Source organism: Callorhinus ursinus, unplaced genomic scaffold (assembly GCF_003265705.2).
Source record: "Callorhinus ursinus isolate GAN/ISIS: 27379988/994484 unplaced genomic scaffold, GSC_fseal_2.0 scaffold73, whole genome shotgun sequence".
NCBI classification, from domain to species: Eukaryota; Metazoa; Chordata; class Mammalia; order Carnivora; family Otariidae; genus Callorhinus; species Callorhinus ursinus.
In genome coordinates this window covers 3,396,361-3,417,185 of record NW_027397135.1, presented here as the reverse complement: position 1 = coordinate 3,417,185, position 20,825 = coordinate 3,396,361, and the positions used below count along the sequence as shown (strand labels likewise).

General features: G+C 47.5%; 1 protein-coding gene and 1 long non-coding RNA gene across 6 annotated transcripts in view; one reads left to right on the top strand and one right to left on the bottom strand.

Annotated features, from left to right (window-relative positions):
* LOC141371479 (uncharacterized) overlaps positions 1-15,385 on the bottom strand; it is a 166,789-nt gene extending 151,404 nt beyond the window's left edge. The window contains exon 1 of one of the 2 annotated variants that reach the window (XR_012376459.1): positions 15,256-15,385. This is a non-coding gene — a long non-coding RNA (uncharacterized lncRNA). The remainder of the gene's footprint in view (positions 1-15,255) is intronic. The other variant, XR_012376458.1, reaches the window with a different exon arrangement.
* INHBA (inhibin subunit beta A) lies at positions 302-20,595 on the top strand. 4 transcript variants are annotated; one of them, XM_025853133.2, is made up of 4 exons: positions 302-451; positions 3,874-4,058; positions 8,839-9,364; positions 18,701-20,595. In XM_025853133.2, exons 3-4 carry the CDS (start codon positions 8,977-8,979, stop codon positions 19,582-19,584), a joined length of 1,272 nt encoding a protein of 423 aa, XP_025708918.1. In that variant the 5' UTR covers positions 302-451; positions 3,874-4,058; positions 8,839-8,976; the 3' UTR covers positions 19,585-20,595. The 4 variants fall into 4 exon arrangements, with proteins under 4 accessions (XP_025708918.1, XP_073743002.1, XP_073743003.1 ...); XM_073886901.1 differs by lacking the exon at positions 302-451 and adding an exon at positions 3,631-3,654; XM_073886902.1 differs by lacking the exons at positions 302-451; positions 3,874-4,058 and adding an exon at positions 4,284-4,391.
* Positions 20,596-20,825: the final 230 nt, after the last annotated feature.

Genomic DNA, 20,825 nt, shown 5'->3' with positions numbered 1-20,825 from the left:
CACCTTTGCAAACTTGACCTTCCTAAAATGAGAGCGAGGCATCTGGAAATATTTACTAACCGCGCTGAACCAGTGCCAGAACGCACTGTCAGTGTGCACGAAAGTACACAGTGACCGGAACAGCGGCGCTCCTGTCGTGCGGGTGTGGACGTGCCACGGAGGTGCTCCCACAGAGGCGCAGAACCTTTGGACTATTTCTATCAGCACACGAGGGATGCAGCAATTCACTGATTAAAAAAAAAAAAATACACACAAAAAACTGTCCCCAGCCTTTTCTGCTTCTTCCCCTCTGAAGCTACAATTTGGGAACAGGTTGTGGGGATATCTTTGTGGATAGGTGAAGCTGGATTAGAACCAAGTTTCCTGCTCTGATGGGTCCAGTGGAATTTCTATGCTAAACATATATGTCCTCAAGATAGCACCATGGAAGTTACTCCCCGAGGGGATCCAGGTGAGAGAATTGACTTCAACAATCCATTACATGGTCTCTTGTGAGTATTTTTCATACTCTTCTGGGGCAATAGGAAGACCTACCACTGTAGAAGAGGTTTTCCATTTGGATTAGAACTGAGTTATGCTAAACAATTTGGAAATATATGTTGGTCGGGAAGGACTTTGCATGCATATTTATTCAGTTTGTATTAATGAGAGTGGTTTTTTTTTCAATATATGTTTTTTTTTTTTTTTTGGTAGGGGTTATAACTGATTATTTCTCTCTATATATTGAGTTTTTCCTAAGTACTAAATGGTTACTTCTTGGGAAGAAATCCAGGCATTTCTGAATCATTTGGATTGGGGCCTCTGGTTCCAAAATAACCGTCTACCTGAGGAGACTGTGATTCACATGTTGGACTTGATGAAATGGCATAGGGGTGTCTAAGATATTCCGCTCAAGGGTGTCTCTTCATCTTAAAACAATCTCTGACTGACCCTCTCCTTTCGGGATGATCGCAGTCGCTCCGGGACTAAGACATGAGCCAGGGAAGTTGGCCTCATCATGTGGAGAACAGCATTTCACTTCTAAGCAAGTTTGATCTGGGCAAGTTCCCTCTTGTGGGTCTCAGCAACATTTGTTGTTGTTGATGATGATGATGATGATGATGATGATGATGATGATGATGATTTTCCGAGACACGGGATCCTGCACCCCATTCCCTCCGGGCCTTAAGGAAAGCCCCACCTGAAGGGTCATGCATGGACTTCCTTAAATAGTCAATACCCCTTCCTTTTGATAGGGAAGTTCAGAGAATATAAGCTTGCTTGGAACATGAGTTAGGATTTAGGAAAGCATTCTGTTTTATCTCTTTGGATATTGACTGTGTGTCATTCCCCTAAGGTATTAAACAAATAAAACCAAGCTCCATCATATTTGTTTGCTCGGGGAGAAAGGCACAGTAATCTCACTTGTGTGAATTTTACTTCAGGGAATTCTCTATTGCGTGGATTTATCTGATACTGAATTGCTAAAATGAACAACTCATTCTTCGTTCACTTAACTCTTCTCCAGGAGTCTCTTGCCTCCTAACAGGTTGGGCGTGGGCCAGCTCCATCTCATTTCGCTGCTGGTCACCAAGGTTCTGTTTTTGGTTCAAACACAAAGGCAGCAGGAAATGTCTAGAGGCCACACTGGACAGTTAGTTGGGGTGGCAACAACATTGCCCCAGAGGTACTCTTTCTGTGTCAGTATCTCTGTGGGGTGTGGGCCTCCATTAATTGGGAAGCACAAGACACATGAGGAGGCAGAATCACTGAAATTAAGATTTTGCATAGTTGCCAAGGCCCCTTAGAGCATGCGTAGGAAGGGAATTAGGTGAAAATGGAAAATTATAACTCTGGATCAGGGTTTCTTACTTGCAGAACAATTACCATTTGGGGCCAGGTAACTTCTCCGTTATTGGGGGCTGATCTCTGCATTGCAGGATGTTGAGCAGCATCCCTGGTCTCTACCCACTAGATGCCAGTAGAACTTTCCTTCCCAATTACGTCAGGCAAAAATGTGTTCAAACATTGCCAAATGTCTCCTGGGGAGGAAAATCATCCCAGTTGAGAACCACTGCTGTAGACTGAAGGATAACAGTTTACTTTTTTTTTTTTCCTTCTTCTTCTTTTATTTCCCTAATCATTTTAGTTGTAGCATCAGGGTTCCCTCGGTTTAGATAAGGCATTTCCAAATACTCTGCAAATAGAGCAGCTATACCCAGCACAAGGCTTTGTGGGATATTCCGGTGGTTCTCAGAGAAACATGAGGTTTAGGAATTGGGTTTTGGATTAACTATTTCTGACCCTGTTGTTTTCTAATGAGTTTTGGAGGAATTTTAATGTTTCCTTCTCCCTCTCTGTTTGGCTGTGTTGGCTGTTTGATTTAACTTAAAAGCAAACAGCTTCCCAGTTCAACTGTGAATGCGGAGTGCTGATCCTTCTTTGTCGCCAATCTCTCTAGCTAACCTACCTGCAGCCCAGGCCATGGGCAGGCTCTGGCTGGCCAGGAAACAGGCAGGGCTTGCCAATCCTGTAACCCATCTCAACCATTTGATGAGACTCCTGATCTCACTGCAGCAAATATCACTCTGGATCCTGCCCACGTTTTCTGGATTCCGAGCTGCCTCTCGAGGGAGTCACCGCTCCCCACGGAGGCAAGGCTTTCCTGCCTTGAGCCCAGAATAACACGGCAGCTGCTGAGAACACCTCGAGTCCTTTTGATTTCTCTCCGTAGTCACGTTTTATGTTCCCTTTCCCAGACGGGATGAACCAGAAATCATGCTTTTTTGGAAACAGATTTTTCATAAGAAGGAACTAAAACACCCTGAGTCGTCAGCAGCAGAGTCCGTGCTCCGAACCCCCAGCCTCGTGCCATTTCAGCTGAATCAGGCGACCGACAACTTGCCGGTCACCTGCTTGGGGCGTTCACGTCCCCTGGCCTGTATTTTTCACTGCATAACAGCAATGCAAGAGCCTCAGTGAAAATAAGAGGGCCATGAACAACGGCCCCCTTTTCTAGGCCTGTCTCCTTGTTCCAGGAGTAGTGAGCGAAGAGACCAATTAATAGCATGGATGAAAGCCGAAGGACATACGGTTTGCCTGAGAAGAAAAATGAACATTCTTGCTTCTTGATCTATGCCAACTTTGTACGGGGACAGCTGCTGCCACGGGTAAACACCGCTATAAGTTAGCCGTGCCTTAAGGTGTGTGTCACCACAGGCCACAGGGAGGCACGGGCGACGCTGGTCTCTCCTCCCTTCCCACCCCTGAGCTCTTATCCTTAAATGAACTTTGTTTTTTGACCAGCTCACTAATTGTGATTGAAAACACCAGCTCCCCAGCAAGGCACAAGCCCTGGAGTTCGCAGCAGCAAGACAGGCCCTAATTGCTCCATTTACATAAAAGTAGAAACATACAACGTCTAAATATAAATCTCTGGCACATCGTGCCTTTTGCAATTACAGTAAAATAAGGTACCACAGTTTCCCTCCCGGCTCCTTCTCGCAGCAAGCTGCTCCACCGGGTTCTCCAGGGGCTGCTCCTCGAGGCGAGAACAGAGCCCTGCAAACGCTCCAGCGAGTAGTTGGGAGCTTTGTGAAGTCGCCAGTAAATCAGGCCGCCTGCACTAGGTGAAAAACGCGGTGGCAGCGGGCCACCGTGCTAGCGCAGAAGCGGGTAGGACCCAACTCCACACTCGGCAAGGGGACAGCTCGTGGGGCGTGAGCGCTCCTGGCGCGCCTCTGTCCGCGCTGGAGCCGGCCCCGCGGGTCCGCGTCCCGGTCCCTGACACTGGCCGTGTTTTCGACCCTGGCACCGAGGGCTGGGTTCAGAGATTCCCAGCGGCACTCACTGAATAGTGATTTTTTTTTTTCTCCCCCTCTCTGAATTCTTTAGCTGCCAAAAGGGGGGAAAAATTCAAGAGCTGCTCTTAAAAGAAGTTGCCCTTGCTGGTGCTCGGGGTAAAAATAGAGGCGGCCGCTCGGAGTGGCTTGGCCCGGACTCCAGCACCGCGAGCCGGGCTCGAGCCGCGGCCGCGTTCCGGCGTGATCCCCGGGAGCTGCCAGCAGGTGTTGCTCAAGGTACAGTAGCAGGCCGAGCAGCGGGACCGCAGGGCCGGGCGTGGGGACGCTGCTGGGGGAGGGGGCCGGAAGTGAAAGAGAAACCAAACCGAGGCAGGAGAAGTAGAGGCTGGTCAGGAGTTGGGCTGACCAGCTTACCCCTGGGCCCTTGAGTTCGGAAGGGAAGAGATCATTCCCAGTCCACGATATTCGACAGAAGTTATTTTAACCTGCCTGCTTCCTCTACCACCCCCACCTTAATTTCCACTGAGTGAGGAGGCATTTCCAGTGTGGCTCAGCCCTGAGGCTGGGGATTCAGGTAGAGACTGACATCACTGCTGGTGGGCTGACCTGGTAGGTGGGCACCTCAGTGGCATCCGGTGGCCAACTCGATCTGAGTCACACACGTATAGGGTTCCGCCTCTAGTCGGGGCTCTGCAAATTTCTGGGACACAAATGTGGACAAGGAGCCACCAGGCAGCTCACAAAGAATATCACCTATTGTTTTCTGAGCACGCCTTTGACCCTGCAGTTGAGTATTGCCCTTCCCACTTTATAGACCAGGACACGGAGTTCCGAGGTTATATGGTTAGTGAGCAGCGGAGCCAGGGTCTGATCTGGGTTTGTTTTGCACCCCCAAAGTCATAAACACGATGGTATTTCCAGGACACCGGGGCTCATGCCTGGGAGAGGGGTGGGTTCAGAGGCCCTGCAGGCCAGGGCTGTCCAGGAGTGCTCATCAAAAAGGCTGGTGAAGTTCCTTTCTTACATAGGGGTTGAGTCCCTCCCTCTGATTCCAAACTGATGGGCAGGCAGTTTTGGAGTTAACCAGCACTGATCTTGTTTCTGTCTTTCCTTCCCAGACTCCCTCTGTTCTTCTACAGCCTAATGATTTAATTTCTTACTTTATTTCTGCTTATGCAGTTCTTAGAATACCCCCCCACCCCAATGTACAGCTCACCATCCACACTCTCTCTGTGTTTAGCCAAGGCAGACCCTCCTACACAGCAAACTTCTGGTGTCCTAAAGGAACCTCCTTAAACTACACATCAGGAGGCCAGAGCCTCTATATTTTGCTTGTGGGCACAGTGAAAAGTTTATTTTATGCATGTTAAATCCTGCATACAAAACAACATATCTGGTCATATGGCTTTCATTAGCTCCCAATTTTGCACATTTTATTCAACTTGTCATGAGTACCCGGCTTATGCTTCAGATATACTCCTTCAAACAACCCTTCCCCACTATGCTTCTCTGAAGATTCCTTCCAACTGTGTTATTTCTTAGCCTTGCTAGCCGCCCTCTCCCCCAACAAAAACTCTAGCCATCTTAACTCCTATTCCAAAGAAAGTTTGTTTCTTTTCATTAATCTCATGTTATATTTGTAACAATTTAGAAATCATAGGACTTGAAGTTCTGATAAAAAAGAATGATGTGTGAGCTTGCTTTCTTTCTCTGCTAGTTGGATTGTGATTCTAAAGGCTTGGGGAGGATATTTATAAAGTTCACTAGCAGAGAATGAGTATTTTCAAACTTCTTGGTGATACATGATTTATGAAGCAGACTTTCAATGTCAAGATGTAAAATAACAGTGTAAGTCAGGGGAGGGCAGACCATCATCCTATAGGTATACATATTTTCCTATTTTGTCCTCAGTGAAGGATCTTATTTTAGAAAGTAAAATCAGAATCCCTATAAAGAGCACTGCAAATTTTCTTCCCTGTAAGAAACAATAAAATACTTTGTAAATAGAGGCAACTTCATGAAGTAACAGATGTTTTATGTGAAGACATAAAACCGAACCTGAATATAATGAGAAGTGTGTGCTCAAGCAGTAAAAGTTGGAAGCTGGACACTCAGTGAGCTATAGCTGTTCAATGCCAGGGTTTTTCTAAAAGGTAGTCTAGTCAGTCAGAGGTTTAACTGGCTCAGTGATCACCAAGTAGTATCCCAGCAGCCAAGAAAGGCTTTCCATTAGATAATGAATTATGAAATATGTCTTACACTGGAAAAACCAGTCATCTGCTGATGTCATGCTGATTCTAACCAATCCCAAACAAAGCCCCAGCCCTCCTCTGTTTGAGTGGTACCAATGTGTGAGTGTGCAAAGAAGTAGTACAGTATAAAACTTCAGAGTGCCAATACCATGAAGAGGAACTCCTCAGACAGCTCTTACCACATGATACAAGAGTCTGCTGGTGAAAGAGAGAGGACCGGAAAGGTAATGCTTTTTAACTCTTACTTAGGAGGTCTTGACACATGCAGAGTCAGAAAGGTTAGAAGGAATTTAATTACTGCACTTCCATGCACGTTGTTGATTTGTACCTTTTGATATGATTCAGGCAGGTTAATGCAGCTTTTAATAGTGGAGCATGCAAATAGATGGCGTGTGTATACAGCCCACTTATATACAAGTACATATGCCACAGAAAAAGCTGTTTTTAAGACTTACATTCACCAACAGTAAATTCAGGGAACACACACACACTCACAGACAGAGGGGATCCAAATATTGATAAACTGCCCTTATCTACATTTGGCTATTAAGACTCTCTGAGTTGTTTGGAGTCATTAAACTTTGAGTTTTATTTCAGACTCTCTTGTAAAATTTAATTGGACTACAACATGCTTTGGGTACTGTATATGTGACGCCAAATATGGTAGATTATGTTAAGTTTTGGATTTCAAAGATGTTTTATTAACCGGTTATAATGCAGATGCCCCCTCCCCATTCTCTTTCACCATCCCCTCCAAAAAAAAAAAAAAATTAGACTCTTTAGGGAATGTCCACCAAGTCATAAGAAGAAGAGCAGAGTAATTGATGTTCCTGAAGGAGAAATCCCAAACTGTGATAGATGGCTTGGAACAGACAAAGTCTTGCAAGTAATTGTTTTGGAAAAGGGGGACAGTGTGTCAGATTCAGAGAAGCATTGTTATCTGTGCAAACTGTAATTTTACCTTAATGCCACAATTTCTTCACCCTCCCCCCCCTTGCCCTCAGATCCTAGGTTTGTAGGAATGATACTTATTAACTTTTTCCACCCAGAGCGCATTGCTTAGCTATAATACTCTGAACACACTAGGTGTCAGATATAAGCCGACTGTATCTACAGAAACTGAGGGCTTATGTGTGGGAAAGAAACCGAGAGAGAAGGAAAGCTTTAACAGATGGACCTCTTAAAGATACTTCTGCATGATAAAAGCAATAAGACAGAAAATGAAAAAAGGGTGGGGGGGAGAATAAAAAAAACTCAGAGAGGCATTGTTTAAAAATTCACATTTTTCTTTTTCTGTGAACATTGAAATCCGTGATGATTTCATTTGTGCTGTTCCTTTGAGGGGAAAAAGGAGCCATCAAGGGGCCAGTCCAGGAACCCGTTGGTCCAGGACAGGGTAGGGGGCAGGCTGAAAAACTCTCGCATGGCAGAGGAGATCATTGGCCAATATATTTTAGAGATTCTTTTCCCCTGGGACCAGTTATCGAAGCCCTAGGAGCACACTGTTTGTAGGAAATGATGTGGGAAAGGCCAAAGGAACTTTGCACTTTATCTGTGAAGTCGGGGCAGGAGGTGGTAAGCTGTAATTTGTGAATCTGTGAGTGTGTGTGTGTATGTGTGTGTGTGTGTGTGTGTGTGTGCGCGCGCGCTCGCTCGCGGGCGCGCGCGCGCGCTGCAGGGCAGAAAGGGGGCGGCGGCCAGGGAGAAGGGAGAGAGTTTCAGGTGACAGGAGCAGGTAGAATATTGCCCAGGCATCCTTCAGTGCCCGGCTGCATTTTGCAGTTGGGAAAAGTAGAGTGTCTGAGATGACCCCAAACAGAAGTTCCACTCCGTTCCCCTCAGATCCCCTGCCAGAGCGGGTGATCCTGAACATTTAAATATGAATGAATGGGAAGCCGGCAACCTCCGGGACTCCCTGTGGCCCGGCCCCGCTGACCGGCCCCGGCGGCTCCCGGCCCTCTGCCCGGACACCCACCCCCACTACCTGTGCGCCCAACTCCCAGAAACCTCGCCTCCCGCGGCCGGGCGGGGGGTCACCTAGAGCTGCGGCCACGTAGGGGTGGAGGGCCCTGGGGGCAGACCGTTTCAACCTAGTCATCCCAGGAGATTGGGACAGTGCCTCCCAGTGGGGTTTTCTTTCCCCTCCAAAAGAGGAAGAAGGTGAAGCAAGGGGACTGGGCAGAGAAAGAAAAAAAAAAAGGGGGGGGGAAGTAGAACAAAATTAGGAGGATTTCTTTCAGAAGGGAAAGTAGAACTCCCGAGAATGGTGATATCTGAAGAGAGGTGTGTGTGAGGGAACAGTGAGCAGAAGGAAAGCAGCCTGTCAGAAAACGGGCTGTCCCTCCCCTTCCTAATCACAGCCTCTACTCACAGACAAACTCCCTCCCTCGCCCATTCACGCACTCACTTAGGACCAATCGTTCTCTCTCTCCTCTCTCTCTCTCTCTCCCTCTCTCTCCCTCTCTCCCCCTCTCTCTCCCTCTCCCTGTCTCTCTCTCCCTGTCTCTCCCTCCCTCCCTCCTCCCTTCCTCCCTCCCTCTCTCTCCCTCTCCCCCTTCTCTCCTCTCTCTCCCTCTCTCCCTGTCTCTCTCCCTCCCATCCTCTCTCTGTCTCTGTCTGTCTCCCCCCCCACCCTGTCTCTCCCTCCCTCCCTCCCTCTCTCCCTCCCTCCCTCCCTCCTTCTCTCTTACTCGGAGACAGTCAGAACTCTCCTCCCTGACAACCACAAACCTACAGCACTGACTGCCTTCAGAGAGGGAACCTGCAAACAAAACTTCACAGAAAACTTTTTGTTCTTGTTCCAGAGAATTTGCTGAAGAGGAGAAGAAAAAAAAAAAAAAAGAAAAAAAAGAAAGGAAAAAAAAAAAAAAACCTGTGCGTGAGGGGGGAGGAAAAGCAGGGCCTTTTAAAAAAAGGCAATCACAACAACTTTTGCTGCCAGGATGCCCTTGCTTTGGCTGAGAGGATTTCTGTTGGCGAGTTGCTGGATTATAGTGAGGAGTTCCCCCACCCCAGGATCCGAGGGGCACGGCGCAGCCCCCGACTGCCCGTCCTGTGCGCTGGCCACCCTCCCAAAGGATGTACCCAACTCTCAGCCGGAGATGGTGGAGGCCGTCAAGAAGCACATTTTAAACATGCTGCACTTGAAGAAGAGACCCGAAGTCACCCAGCCGGTGCCCAAGGCGGCGCTTCTGAACGCTATCCGAAAGCTTCATGTGGGCAAAGTGGGGGAGAACGGGTACGTAGAGATAGAGGATGACATCGGCAGGAGGGCAGAAATGAATGAACTCATGGAGCAGACCTCGGAGATCATCACGTTCGCAGAAGCAGGTCTGTGCGGGGCATTTGGGGGTGGGGGCGGCGTGGCTCTGACCGTCCGGGGACGAACTTCTAGCCCCCAGCCGCGGGGCGCCGCCGGGGGCGGGAGGGGGTGGTGGTGGAGGTCATTCGGTATTGGGCACCGGTGGCGGCCGGAGGGGAGGCAGGGGGGGGGGGGGGGGGGGAGAGGACTTCACAGAAACGGAATTATAGGTTGAGCCCTGGCTGGAGATGGCTCGCTCACACTTGCCCAACTCAGCCGGTCACCCCGGAGGAAGCTCCAAGGGCCAATCTGGAGCTGGAAGCCGGGCTGTGAGAGGTTCCCTCGTCCTGCCTCTGAAACCAGATCCCCACAGCCCCGAGGAAAGCCAGGGCATTTTCGGGTGCTGGGGGAGCCCAGGAGGCTTCCGGAGCCCCCATCCAAAGTTTTTATGGGGGGAGGCGTGGAGTGTGGGGTCGGGGTGGACCGGCACAGATGAAGTCATTGTCTTAAAACAAACCTTCCCTTTAAAAGTCCAGTCAGGGGCCACACCAGAGAAGCAGGGCATACTTATTAGTGACAGTCCTTTTTACCTTCAGAAACTCTGTCTTCTAAGAGCACAGGCATCACATTCTAGGCAGTAAAGAGGGACTTTGGGGGACAGTTGACATTGAACCAGCAGTCACTTTTGGAACACTGACTTTTGCTCTCTCAACAACAACAACAAAAAAAAAGAGTTTTGTTCTCTGCAAAGTTACTAAGAGCTCTCTGCCAAGGAATGCAACCTTGACAAAGTGCTCTCAAATACTACACTGAACTCTCACTCAATCCTTAAGAGGAAGAACTTTGATAGATTCTAATCATTGGCTCAGGACCACACTAACCTGTTGCTGAATAGAAAAATACCTGTCAGGAGTGTGGCCATAGACCTGGAGCCAGGTTATTTTTACAGTTATGGGACACAGACCCTTCGCATGCTGCAAGCCCATGCACGCCCGGCACACAGATGTGTTAATGCCCTGTTACTTTCATGGTAATGCCAGCCTAAAGAATTGTATCCCTTGCCAGATCCATTTGAAAGGAATGCCATTGTTTTGTTTGGTGGAGCATATGGCCAGTAAAGTACGTGCAGGGACTCCCAGCATTTCTGTTTAAAAGTTTGCCGCAGCAGTATAAACAATTAAGGCAACACTCAGAATTTCCAATCCTGAAAACCTGTTGACTCAGATGTTCTGTTTTCAAGAAAACCATGCCAGACCTGGGCATCCTTTTGGGGGAGCAGATAGCCTGCTGGCTTCCCGGCTTCCCTGGTGAGAGAAGCCCTGACGTCCTACAAGCTTGCCGGCAGGACAGTCTCTCTCTCTCTCTCTCTCTCTCTCTCTCTCTCTCTCTCACCAGAAGCTTCTTTTCAAAGAAGGTCTTTCTTTCTCTAAGCTCTTTCTTGACGCAGCCCCCAAAGGACATGATCATTATGACTTTATCTTTTGAAGCTTCTTGAGGAAACAAAGTCATGTTGGCGGTTTCACCTTGCCACTCGTAGGAAAGAAAGTGCTTACTGACATTGAGTCCAGGGGAGGGCAATGGGTTCCAGTGGTCTAGAGGTCTGTCTGCTCCCTGTGCAAAGGGACCCTGTATTGGTTTTTATATACCAATTACCACACATGATGGCTTTAATTGCAGGTCCTACTCAATTGGCCTTACCCGCGTCAGATGACTAAGTATACCTATGCCTGTGACCACTTTTAATATACACCTGATGTAAGCAACAGCCTCTCTTCCTGACCTAGCTGACTTGTCTAGCAAATCACGCTCTTGGCATTGAGAGGTTTTGCAGTGAAAGAATTTGACCTTTTACATTCTTTCTTACTTATGGCCTTCATCTTAGTGGCCGTCTTTTTCTCATTTATATGAAATCTTGTCTTTTTTTTTTTTTTTTTACTTTTCTGTTAGGTGTTTAGTTTAAAAGAAATTGAGTGACTTTTTTAAAAGGTGATTCATTTGACTCACACGTTGACTCCAGTTTAAGGTTTGTAATGGAAAACTCCTCCTGGTTGAGTTTACAACTTGACTTTGGGTGAGCTGTTGGAGTCACAGAAAAGGTTTATGACACACTTACTTATTTTTCTCCTCTGAGAAGTTTCACACTTCAAGTTGATTTACTGTGATTTCGCGGAATTAATGATTGCTATCTGGACAATCTACTCTCCAAGTGGAGTACCAGATGAGTATTTTGTAGCTGATTTTGCCAACCAGGAAAGGGCTTTATCCTCTGAATATACAAAAATGTCTTGTTGCTTTTGGAATAACTCAACCTTAATAATATTCAAACTATGTCAAATGTAAGAATTTGGAGAAGAGCGGAGGGTATTCATCTTTCTTTCCTTCCCAAACTATTTTGTACTGCATGGAATCCAGTGAGTCACTGTCACCGAGGCCCATACCACAGATGCATCCCCGTAGATGTATCTTTCAAACTTAAGATTCCCCAGTTGGGGGGATTCATGTTTAATTTTTGCCTCGACCCTTCTTGACGGTTAAATAAAACCCATGCTGTGGCCCAGGAGCTGAGGGACTACAAAAAGTTCAAGTGTCTAGAACTCTCGGAACTGAGTTTGTCCCATTTGGGCTCAGGTGGAAGGTGCCCCATCTTTGTAAAGCTGATACAAGTTGTTATTAACTAAGTGGTGAGGAATTGCACTCGGGCCCTCTGAAATTTCTCCCAACAAATAAAAATTATGCTTTTTAACGCATGTCACCCAAGATTGCTCACCAAGTTTATAGCCGGACAGCTGGTACAGAATGCTACCTTAAGACCTTAAAGAAGGGATGGATGGGGAGGGTCAAGTCAGGTCTCTGTGTAATTGTCCGTAGAGCTACAATCAGTGGCCCTCTTGATGGTTCTATCTTATTTTATCTTGCTGTGATCCATGACAATATCTGGTCAGTGTACAATAACAGCATATCACTGAGTCTCCATATGCAACCAGATGTATATGCTGATTATCGTCATCAACTTAGCAATCGATAGCACTTGTGGAAGAACAGATAGGGGCAGAAAGACAAATGAAGCTCCAGGAAATGGGAAATTGCTCACTAAAGCCCAGGTGTTGTTGAAAGTAACACATAAATCTCCCCCTCTTGGAGGATTCCGGTTACAGAAGAGTTGAATTAGACATATACACTTCACAAGCAGGGGTCTAAGAAGGCTTGCTTGGATGACTGTTTTCCCCCCAGCCCAAGAAAGCCATCTCAAGGTGGAGGTGACTCCCACCGATTCCATACCAGCCCAAGGAACTTTCCTGAGAATTACCCCTCACGGAAGGGTGCTTTTAGGGGTTACACACTTTCTTCTCTGAATAATGCGAAGCAGTCGGCCACAAGAGGGCGCATTCCAAAGACTTTTGCTCCTTAGCAGTTAATCTAGGGAAGGGCATTTTCAGCTCCTGGAAGCCCCATTCTGTAGCGCCCAAATCTTGGTGCTTATCAGTTGCCCCCTGCTTCCTCTCATCCTCCAGAAAAAGTTAGGATTTTATGGGATGGGAGAAACATGACTACCTGTGACACAATAAATGTGACAAGGAAAGGAAATGGGGATTCTAGTGATACATGTGAACATTCCGGAGCTCTATGGAAGGCAGAGGAATGATAAATTTCAGAAGCAAACAAAGCAGAGCGTGGAGAAATGTGACCATGAATCATCAGCAGTACTGATCTGCTCACACATCTCTCCCTAAGACGGCTGGCTGCCTGGATTTTACCAAAACGCCTTCCATCTCCCCTCATTTCGTTGCCTGGTTTGCCTGTCTTATCAATGCTTTTCACCAGCGACAAATGACAAGTGACTTCCAACAGGGAGGAAAGGGCCGTTTGCTGGCCACCTTGTGAGAAATTGGGTACAGCTTCGGAGCATGCGTTTGTTTCCGAGCTGAGTGTGGAGCCAAATGGGGGAGGAGAGACAAGAAGCGAGATGCCTAGTGGTTTGGGCCTGTGACGTAGGTGGGTCAGAGTTGGGGGGGGGCCCTCAGAGGGCAGAAAGTCCGCTTTCGTATTTGGAGAACTGGGAGTCATACCTTCCCAGGCACTTTTAGGGAAAACACGTATTTGTCTTGGCCCCTCTTCGGCTACAATATACTCGAGCGTGAGCTGTAGATCAGAATTCCTCATACTCCACTGGTTCCTAGATCCAAAATCAAAAGTACAAAAGTTCTCAGGAACTTTGGAAGAAGTCTCTGAAATTTCTGTGGGTTGAATCTTAAGAATTTTTTCTACTTCTTTTCGGAACCTAAATCCTTGATCTCTCTCTCTCTCTCTCTCTCTATTTCACCATCATTGAAACGGAAGACACCCGAATGTGGCCGAGCATTTACAATTCAATAGCAGAGCCTAAGAAAAAAAATATGAAGGCTAACAAAATCAATCCAGATAATTTATGACCAGACTTGTAGTTCTGCCTGCTACAGGCAAAACCTTGGACTGTAGGTGAAGGGAAGCATAACCTCTAAGATCTCACCTGATGCCTTCTGCAGAAACCCCTGGAAACAGTCCAAATGCAAAGTTAGTGCTTCAGAGAACACACATGCGTACCTGGTCACCCCCTATGCTCCTACCAGTGACTGCACCTAATCTAGGCACAGTGAAATCTGGGTGCAGAATGGAAAATTCAAGTAACAGCCGCATTTTACCACAAGGCTTTTCCCCTATGGCGAGTTAAAATCCTCTATAAACAACAAGATTTTCGACATTCACATTAGAGACATAATTATTACCCATATGTACAAGCGCAGCATGCTTTAGGCAGGACCCTGGTGAGGAAAACAAAACGGAACACAAACGAAACACTGCGTGTGTGTGTGTGTGTGTGCGCGCGCGCGCGCGTGCGCGTGTTGCTTATTTCTCTGGAAATGTTCATACGCCCACAGATCTGAGGTGCAGGGCTTGAAGGAGAGAATTTTGAGTCCTGGTGTGGGGGATGGGAACAGCAAGGGGCTTGGTTGCTTAACCCTTGGCAGGCCTGCTTTCATGATTGAGTTATTAAAAACATTTGAAAATCTCTGAAAGCAAAGGAAAAAGGTGCTTTGGAGTATTCTTCCTTCCAGCTTCCGGCCTTCCCTCTGTCCAAGCTCCCCCTGCCCAGCAACGTTTCAAAGGTCTTCCCTGTAAGGTGCCATTTTTATCCCTCCTACTCATTTTTATGCATCTTTCTCCTTCCCCTTGATTTTGTGTCCACCGGACTCATAGAGGTTTAAGTGATGAAATATTATCACCCACATGGGTTTGCGTGGGACTTTCTTAGTGAATTACTCAGGCAGAGCAGGCTGTGATACAAGCCTTGCTCACGAGCCTCGGGAGGGAAAAAATAGCACAGAGGATGAAAAGAATATTATCAGAGAGTAGGTAATGAAAGGTTAGCAAAGCCAGCAGCTATATCTAGGTAGATAGGTAATAATGCAGGAACCCAGTGCGCACCTGTATAAAGTAATACTGTACCTGCTCACAAAGCATTGTGGGAAGGCTTCCATTTCAGGATTTGATGCAGGAGCTAGTTAAGTCAAACCTGAAACTGATTAGTAATTGATCCTAAACACCTCAGCCTCAGGCAACCTCCTTCCATTTTTCAAATTGTTATGCTCAGAGATTTGAAGGCTGGAGCATCCTCACAGCATCGCTGTGGTATAACAATCTCTCTTAGGTAAAATACAGATAAAGGGAATAGAATCAAGTGACTGGTTCTATTTTTCATACCTAAGAAATTTGAGGGTTGTAATATCTTTCTGAAACCTACAGCCCTGATAAATATTAATCATCTCAGCTTCTAGCTGTCTCATTCTCTCCACCCCCTTCTGCAATGAAAGCTAAATGTAAAAGGAAAAAAAAATATTGCACTGCTTAATAAGTCAAATACAATAGAACTTTTAAAATGTACCTGCATATAAGGTAGACATTAGGAAGACTTGCATCTCTCTCTTCCCCCTGGTCTCCTGAGCTTTATGGCAACAGCATTTTCATGAAATTGGATCTGTTTTATTTTTTTCCCTGATAAAATATCATGCAATATACAAATAGCAGTTCCAGAAATGGACACCAGGAGAAGGAGGCGACAGCATGTCAATTAGCAGGGGGAAAATCCAAATGTCAGAAATATGGGGGAGAGATACAGCACGCAGGCAATGGAGGCGAATACAGGGACCAGAGTCTTTCAAGCTCAGATAATTAAACCGATGCATAAGTCAGCGTTGTGCCTTCTCCACAATACGCAGGCGATGCCATACAGTTAATTATCAGCCAGGACCAGGTTGAAAGTCATTTTATGATGCCTCTCTGATCCTAATATAACAGCACCTGACAGACTGAGCCCCCTCTAATGAGTACTCTCTTTGTACGATCCTCTCTCAGGAACACTAAATCATTTGCTTCCAAGTACAGCTGCCTGTGAAGAAGGGTGGGGCTTTATCATGCCTTAGAAACCTGCTCTTGTGGAATGAGAGGCTGTCCTGTAGGCTGTTGCTGGAAGCAAGGGACCTCAGCCCCACCTGGCCCTACAAAAGCAATTTACATGTGCTGTCCCTCACTCCTTGTGTCAAGTCGGCCAGTTAGCCCACCCTGACTCCCGCCCCCACTCCCAGCATCTGTAGACTGCTCTGGACTCTCTTCACGGAAAGTCCGAAGTGGGCTGGTCTGCACTGCCATCCGGACCCTCTCTTTACGGAAGGACCGTCTGTCTGCCTTCACCCCGGCCCCTCCTGCCAAGCCTGGGTAAAAGCCCAGAGGAGCCTGTGGGAATGAGTTACCTGAAACCCAGAGAGCTTTCCCATCCTGAGGACGAGTCAGATTCTCCAGTTTCACACTCTTTCCTAGAAAAACAAAACACAACCTTGTGCCCTCTGGCTTCTCTAATTTAGCAACTACTATCTCTCTTTCCTTTCAGTGGCACCCTGCACAGTTTAAGGTTTCAGAAGCTGGCCTGCGTAGAGGCAGAAGGGAGAACAGCAGGTAGCTTGTTACTGTTCTCTGCGGGGCAGGGTAGGAGGTGCCTGCACACTCCTGGGGTGGGGGTGGGGGCTTGGGTAGCTTCCGGAAAGACCCTACCACTTCAAATCTGCTGCAGAGTGTGTCTTTTTAAATTTAAATCATTAAGAACTCCTTTCTGGAATCTTCTCTTTGGCTTTCCAACTCCCCCCACTCCCCCCCCCCCGCCCCGACAAAAACCAGCAACAGAAAACCCACCAGGTTTTAGCAAAGGGGAATACAAAAGCATTCATGTTTTGAAAAGAAATCATGCTCCCTAAAAAAAGACAGTCTCCCCTTCTTCTAACTGCTCTCTACTCTGGTGATCTAATTCTAAACCTAGCTTTATCATTCATTTTAACTCCTGTCGGAGACCCAAGGCTGGAGGAAAAGGACCCCACCCCACCCCCCACACCACCACCACCACCGAGCCCAGCCCAGCCCAGCGTGCTAGCAACTTTACACCAAGATGCCAGAGAATCTTTTGTATACATATGTAGCCTTTCCTAGCCCTGGCCTCAGTGAATTTACCACTATCAGAATCACAGTGTGCAGAGTGTGTTAAATTAAGAACAGAATCTACAGTGTGCAATGCACAGAAAAGCCTGCCTTCTGCTGCAGAGAACTTGAAACTGTGCCGAAAATTTATAGTACCGTAAACATCTCAGGGCTGAGAGTGATAAGTATGGCTGGATTTCCGTTTGCTATAGAAATCCAGGCAGGGAGACCCTCCTAGGGAGTTGCGAGTTCTAGGATGACCTTCCCTAACATTGTTCTCAGATTTGTGTACGGAATGTGCGCACACTGGACAGTGGTAAGCGGGTACACGCACGCAGGAGGCGATTGGGCAAAGAGCACATGTTTCATAGACCACCGAGTGGTGAAAGTGCAACCGAGGGACGATATTTCCTCAATCAGAGAATTCCAGTCCAGACACCTGCTCCTTACAGTAATCGTTGCCGCATGTATAGACATACAGGTGCTTATGGAAAAAGAGAAGGGAACGGTTTAAGTTAGGCAAGAACTGAATGGTCTCTGAATCCAACTGTCGCCAGTGTGGGGATTTCCTTTCCGTTAGTAGCAGTTGCTGTAATTGGGGCTCATTAAGCTGCATTCAGAAGGGAAGGAGGCAAAAACGGGGGACGCAGCAGTGGGAAGTGGATCGCTTAATGTAACTTGACTGGATGCTAAAGATGTGATTGCCTCGTTCCTGGTAAACACTGGGCCATGACAGTGAATGAGATAGATAGGATCTCAGACTGTCTAGTTGTCTCAGACTGGGGGCATCCAAAATCAGACTGACGGGGGGGGCAAGGGGGTCAGGAACTGAACCCTTATCAAGGGCAGCCACTGAGGGTGATGTGTTGGGAGCAGGAATATTCTAGGCAGGGGTCACCGCCTGGAGGTGAGAGAGTGTATGGGATGCACCTGACCTCGAACAAACACCCTGTGGCCGCACCACAGAGGACGGGGCACTGGGAGAGAGCTGGAGTTGAAGGTGAAGCTGTGGAGGATGGGTCGTTTCTGTTTTATACTTGCTTAGTGGAGCAATGATTGGAGAGGGGCCTGGCTCCATGCTGGAGAGCCAAATGCAAGAAAAAGCTGTTGCAGCGACCCAGGAAAGAACAGATGGAGGGGTGGGGAAGGTCGTGGCCAGGGAGGAGGAGGCTAGCTCGGTGGGCACTGGCCCCACGTACTTACATGGGGGAGGGGGGTTTCTGTGTATTTCTGTGGGAATAGCACCACTTTCACAACTTGCTAGAGCTCACAGTGGGTTTTCATCCGGGTTAGGCCAAGCCTACAGTTGAGTGGGTCCAATGTCATTATGCCATTCCCATTTTATAGAAGATGAAACTGAGGTTAAGCAGTGAACAGACGCAGACTGCCCCCCCCCACCCCCGCCGCCCCAGCCTCCCGGACACTGACTGAGATCTAGGCTCTCTTCTTTTTAGAGCCAGGAGTTGACAGATTTTCTCCGGAAAGGGCTGGAGAGCAAACATTTTAAGCTTTGTGGGCCTGTCTCTGTCGTGGCTATCCAACTCCACGATCTAATGCAAAAGCAGCCATAGACGACCTAGAAAGAAATGAGCATAACTGTGGTCCCATAAAACTTCATTTATGGGCACTGAAGTGTAAATTTCCTATAATTTTCACATGTCACAAAAATACTCTTTTTCTGCGACCATTTAAAAATGTCCACACGGCCCTGCCCGCCCGCGGGCCGTAACTCGCTGACCCCTGCCGCCGCTGGCCCGCGGCAGAGGCGCCGCGCGTGCCTGAAACGAGTGGGTGGTGACCCCCAGCACAACTAACGAGTGTCCCTGCTCTCTCTCTCTCTCTCTCGCGCTGTGTTTCGTCTGCAGGCACTGCCAGGAAAACGCTGCACTTTGAGATTTCCAAAGAAGGCAGTGACCTGTCGGTGGTGGAGCGGGCCGAAGTCTGGCTCTTCCTCAAAGTCCCCAAGGCCAATAGGACCAGGACCAAAGTCACCATCCAGCTCTTGCAGAAGCAGCCCCAGGGCAGCGGAGACGCAGGGGAGGAGGCCGAGGAGAGGGGCTTCACGAAGGAAAGGAACGAAGTGTTGATATCGGAAAAGGTGGTGGATGCGAGCAAGAGCACCTGGCACATCTTCCCGGTGTCCAGCAGCATCCAGCGGTTGCTGGACCAGGGCAAGAGCTCCCTGGACGTTCGGATTGCCTGTGAGCAGTGCCACGAGACCGGCGCCAGCCTGGTGCTCCTGGGCAAGAAGAAGAAGAAGGAGGAGGAGGGGGAAGGGAAGAAGACCGGAGGAGACGGAGGGGCAGGGGGGGAGGAGGACAAGGAGCAGTCCCACAGACCTTTCCTCATGCTGCAGGCCCGCCAGTCCGAAGACCACCCTCATCGGCGACGGCGGCGGGGCTTGGAGTGCGACGGCAAGGTCAACATCTGCTGTAAGAAACAGTTCTTCGTCAGTTTCAAGGACATCGGCTGGAACGACTGGATCATCGCTCCCTCCGGCTATCACGCCAACTACTGCGAGGGTGAGTGCCCGAGCCACATAGCAGGCACGTCGGGGTCCTCGCTCTCCTTCCACTCGACGGTCATCAACCACTACCGCATGCGGGGGCACAGCCCCTTCGCCAACCTCAAGTCGTGCTGTGTGCCCACCAAGCTGAGACCCATGTCCATGCTGTACTATGATGATGGGCAGAACATCATCAAGAAGGACATTCAGAACATGATAGTGGAGGAGTGTGGGTGCTCATAGAGCGCCCCGCCCAGGGGGGACGGGAGCCAGAGTTGTCCAGAGAAGACAGTGGCAAAATGAAGAAATGTTTAAGGTTTCTGAGTTAAACAAGCAGAAAAAAAAAAAAAATAGAAATTAAAAAAAAAAATAAACTAAAAACAAAACCTGAAACAGATGAAGGAAGATGTGGAAAAATTCCTTAGCCAGGGCTCAGAGATGAAGCAGTGAACAAGATGGGAATTGGGAGGGAGAGGGAGAACAGCACCCCCTTCATTTCTTCTGATATCAAGGTGATGACATCAGTTGCTTACACGGGAGTATTGTCCCCTCCTTTTCAGTCCCCTTTTCAGTGTGAGCCTCGAAGTCGACTTGTCTAGTCTGCAATAACGTGGGCTGGCACAACCCAAATAGCATCTAGAAAGCCATGAGTTTGAAAGAGCCAGTTACAGGCACTTTCCCACCCAGTTACCCAGGTTGTAAGGTATGTCTGTGTGACCCTCTCTCTGTGTATATCAGCCCGTGCGCACACGCACACAGACACACACACACACACACACACACACACACACACAGAGGCATTTCCACATGACACATGCATACACATACTGGTAAGGGAACAATAGTGTGCAGGTGGTCACACTTCTTTTTCTGTACCAGTTTTGCAACAAAGCAAAACAAAACAAAAAAACAACCTAAAAACAAAACAAAACAAAACAAAAATTTGAGAACAAGAATGGGAAGAGAGCAAAATCAAGGAACAAAGAATACCAAGTTACATTTCGTTAAGGTGCTTATGATCTTAGTACTATGCAACCTAATAGGTTTGAAACTGTTTACCTGAGAGAGAACAAAATGAGAGACTTTTTTGTATTGGAAGTAACCTGATTAATTTTTATTTTCTTCAAGGAGAGATACTTGAAAGGAATATGTTTGTCCATCTGTTGGATCCAAACATTTCTATATTTTGTAAATGTTGTTTTTTTTTTATCGTTTACTATTTGCACTACAATGGTGTTTGACCTGTCTAATCCTTATTTAACAAGTATTTTCTTTGGGTGGGGGTGGGGGGGTTTAAGAGCTGCACTTAATGTGAGCTATAAGAGAACTGCTACAGCACACAAAATAGCTATTTTTATTATTATAATTATAATTATTATTATTATTTTGTACCTTAAAAAATAGACACATACACCAAAGACATTTGTGTGAGCCTTTAAAACAGTCTGTCTGTGGTTGGTATCATTCACCATCAGTGAGTCAGG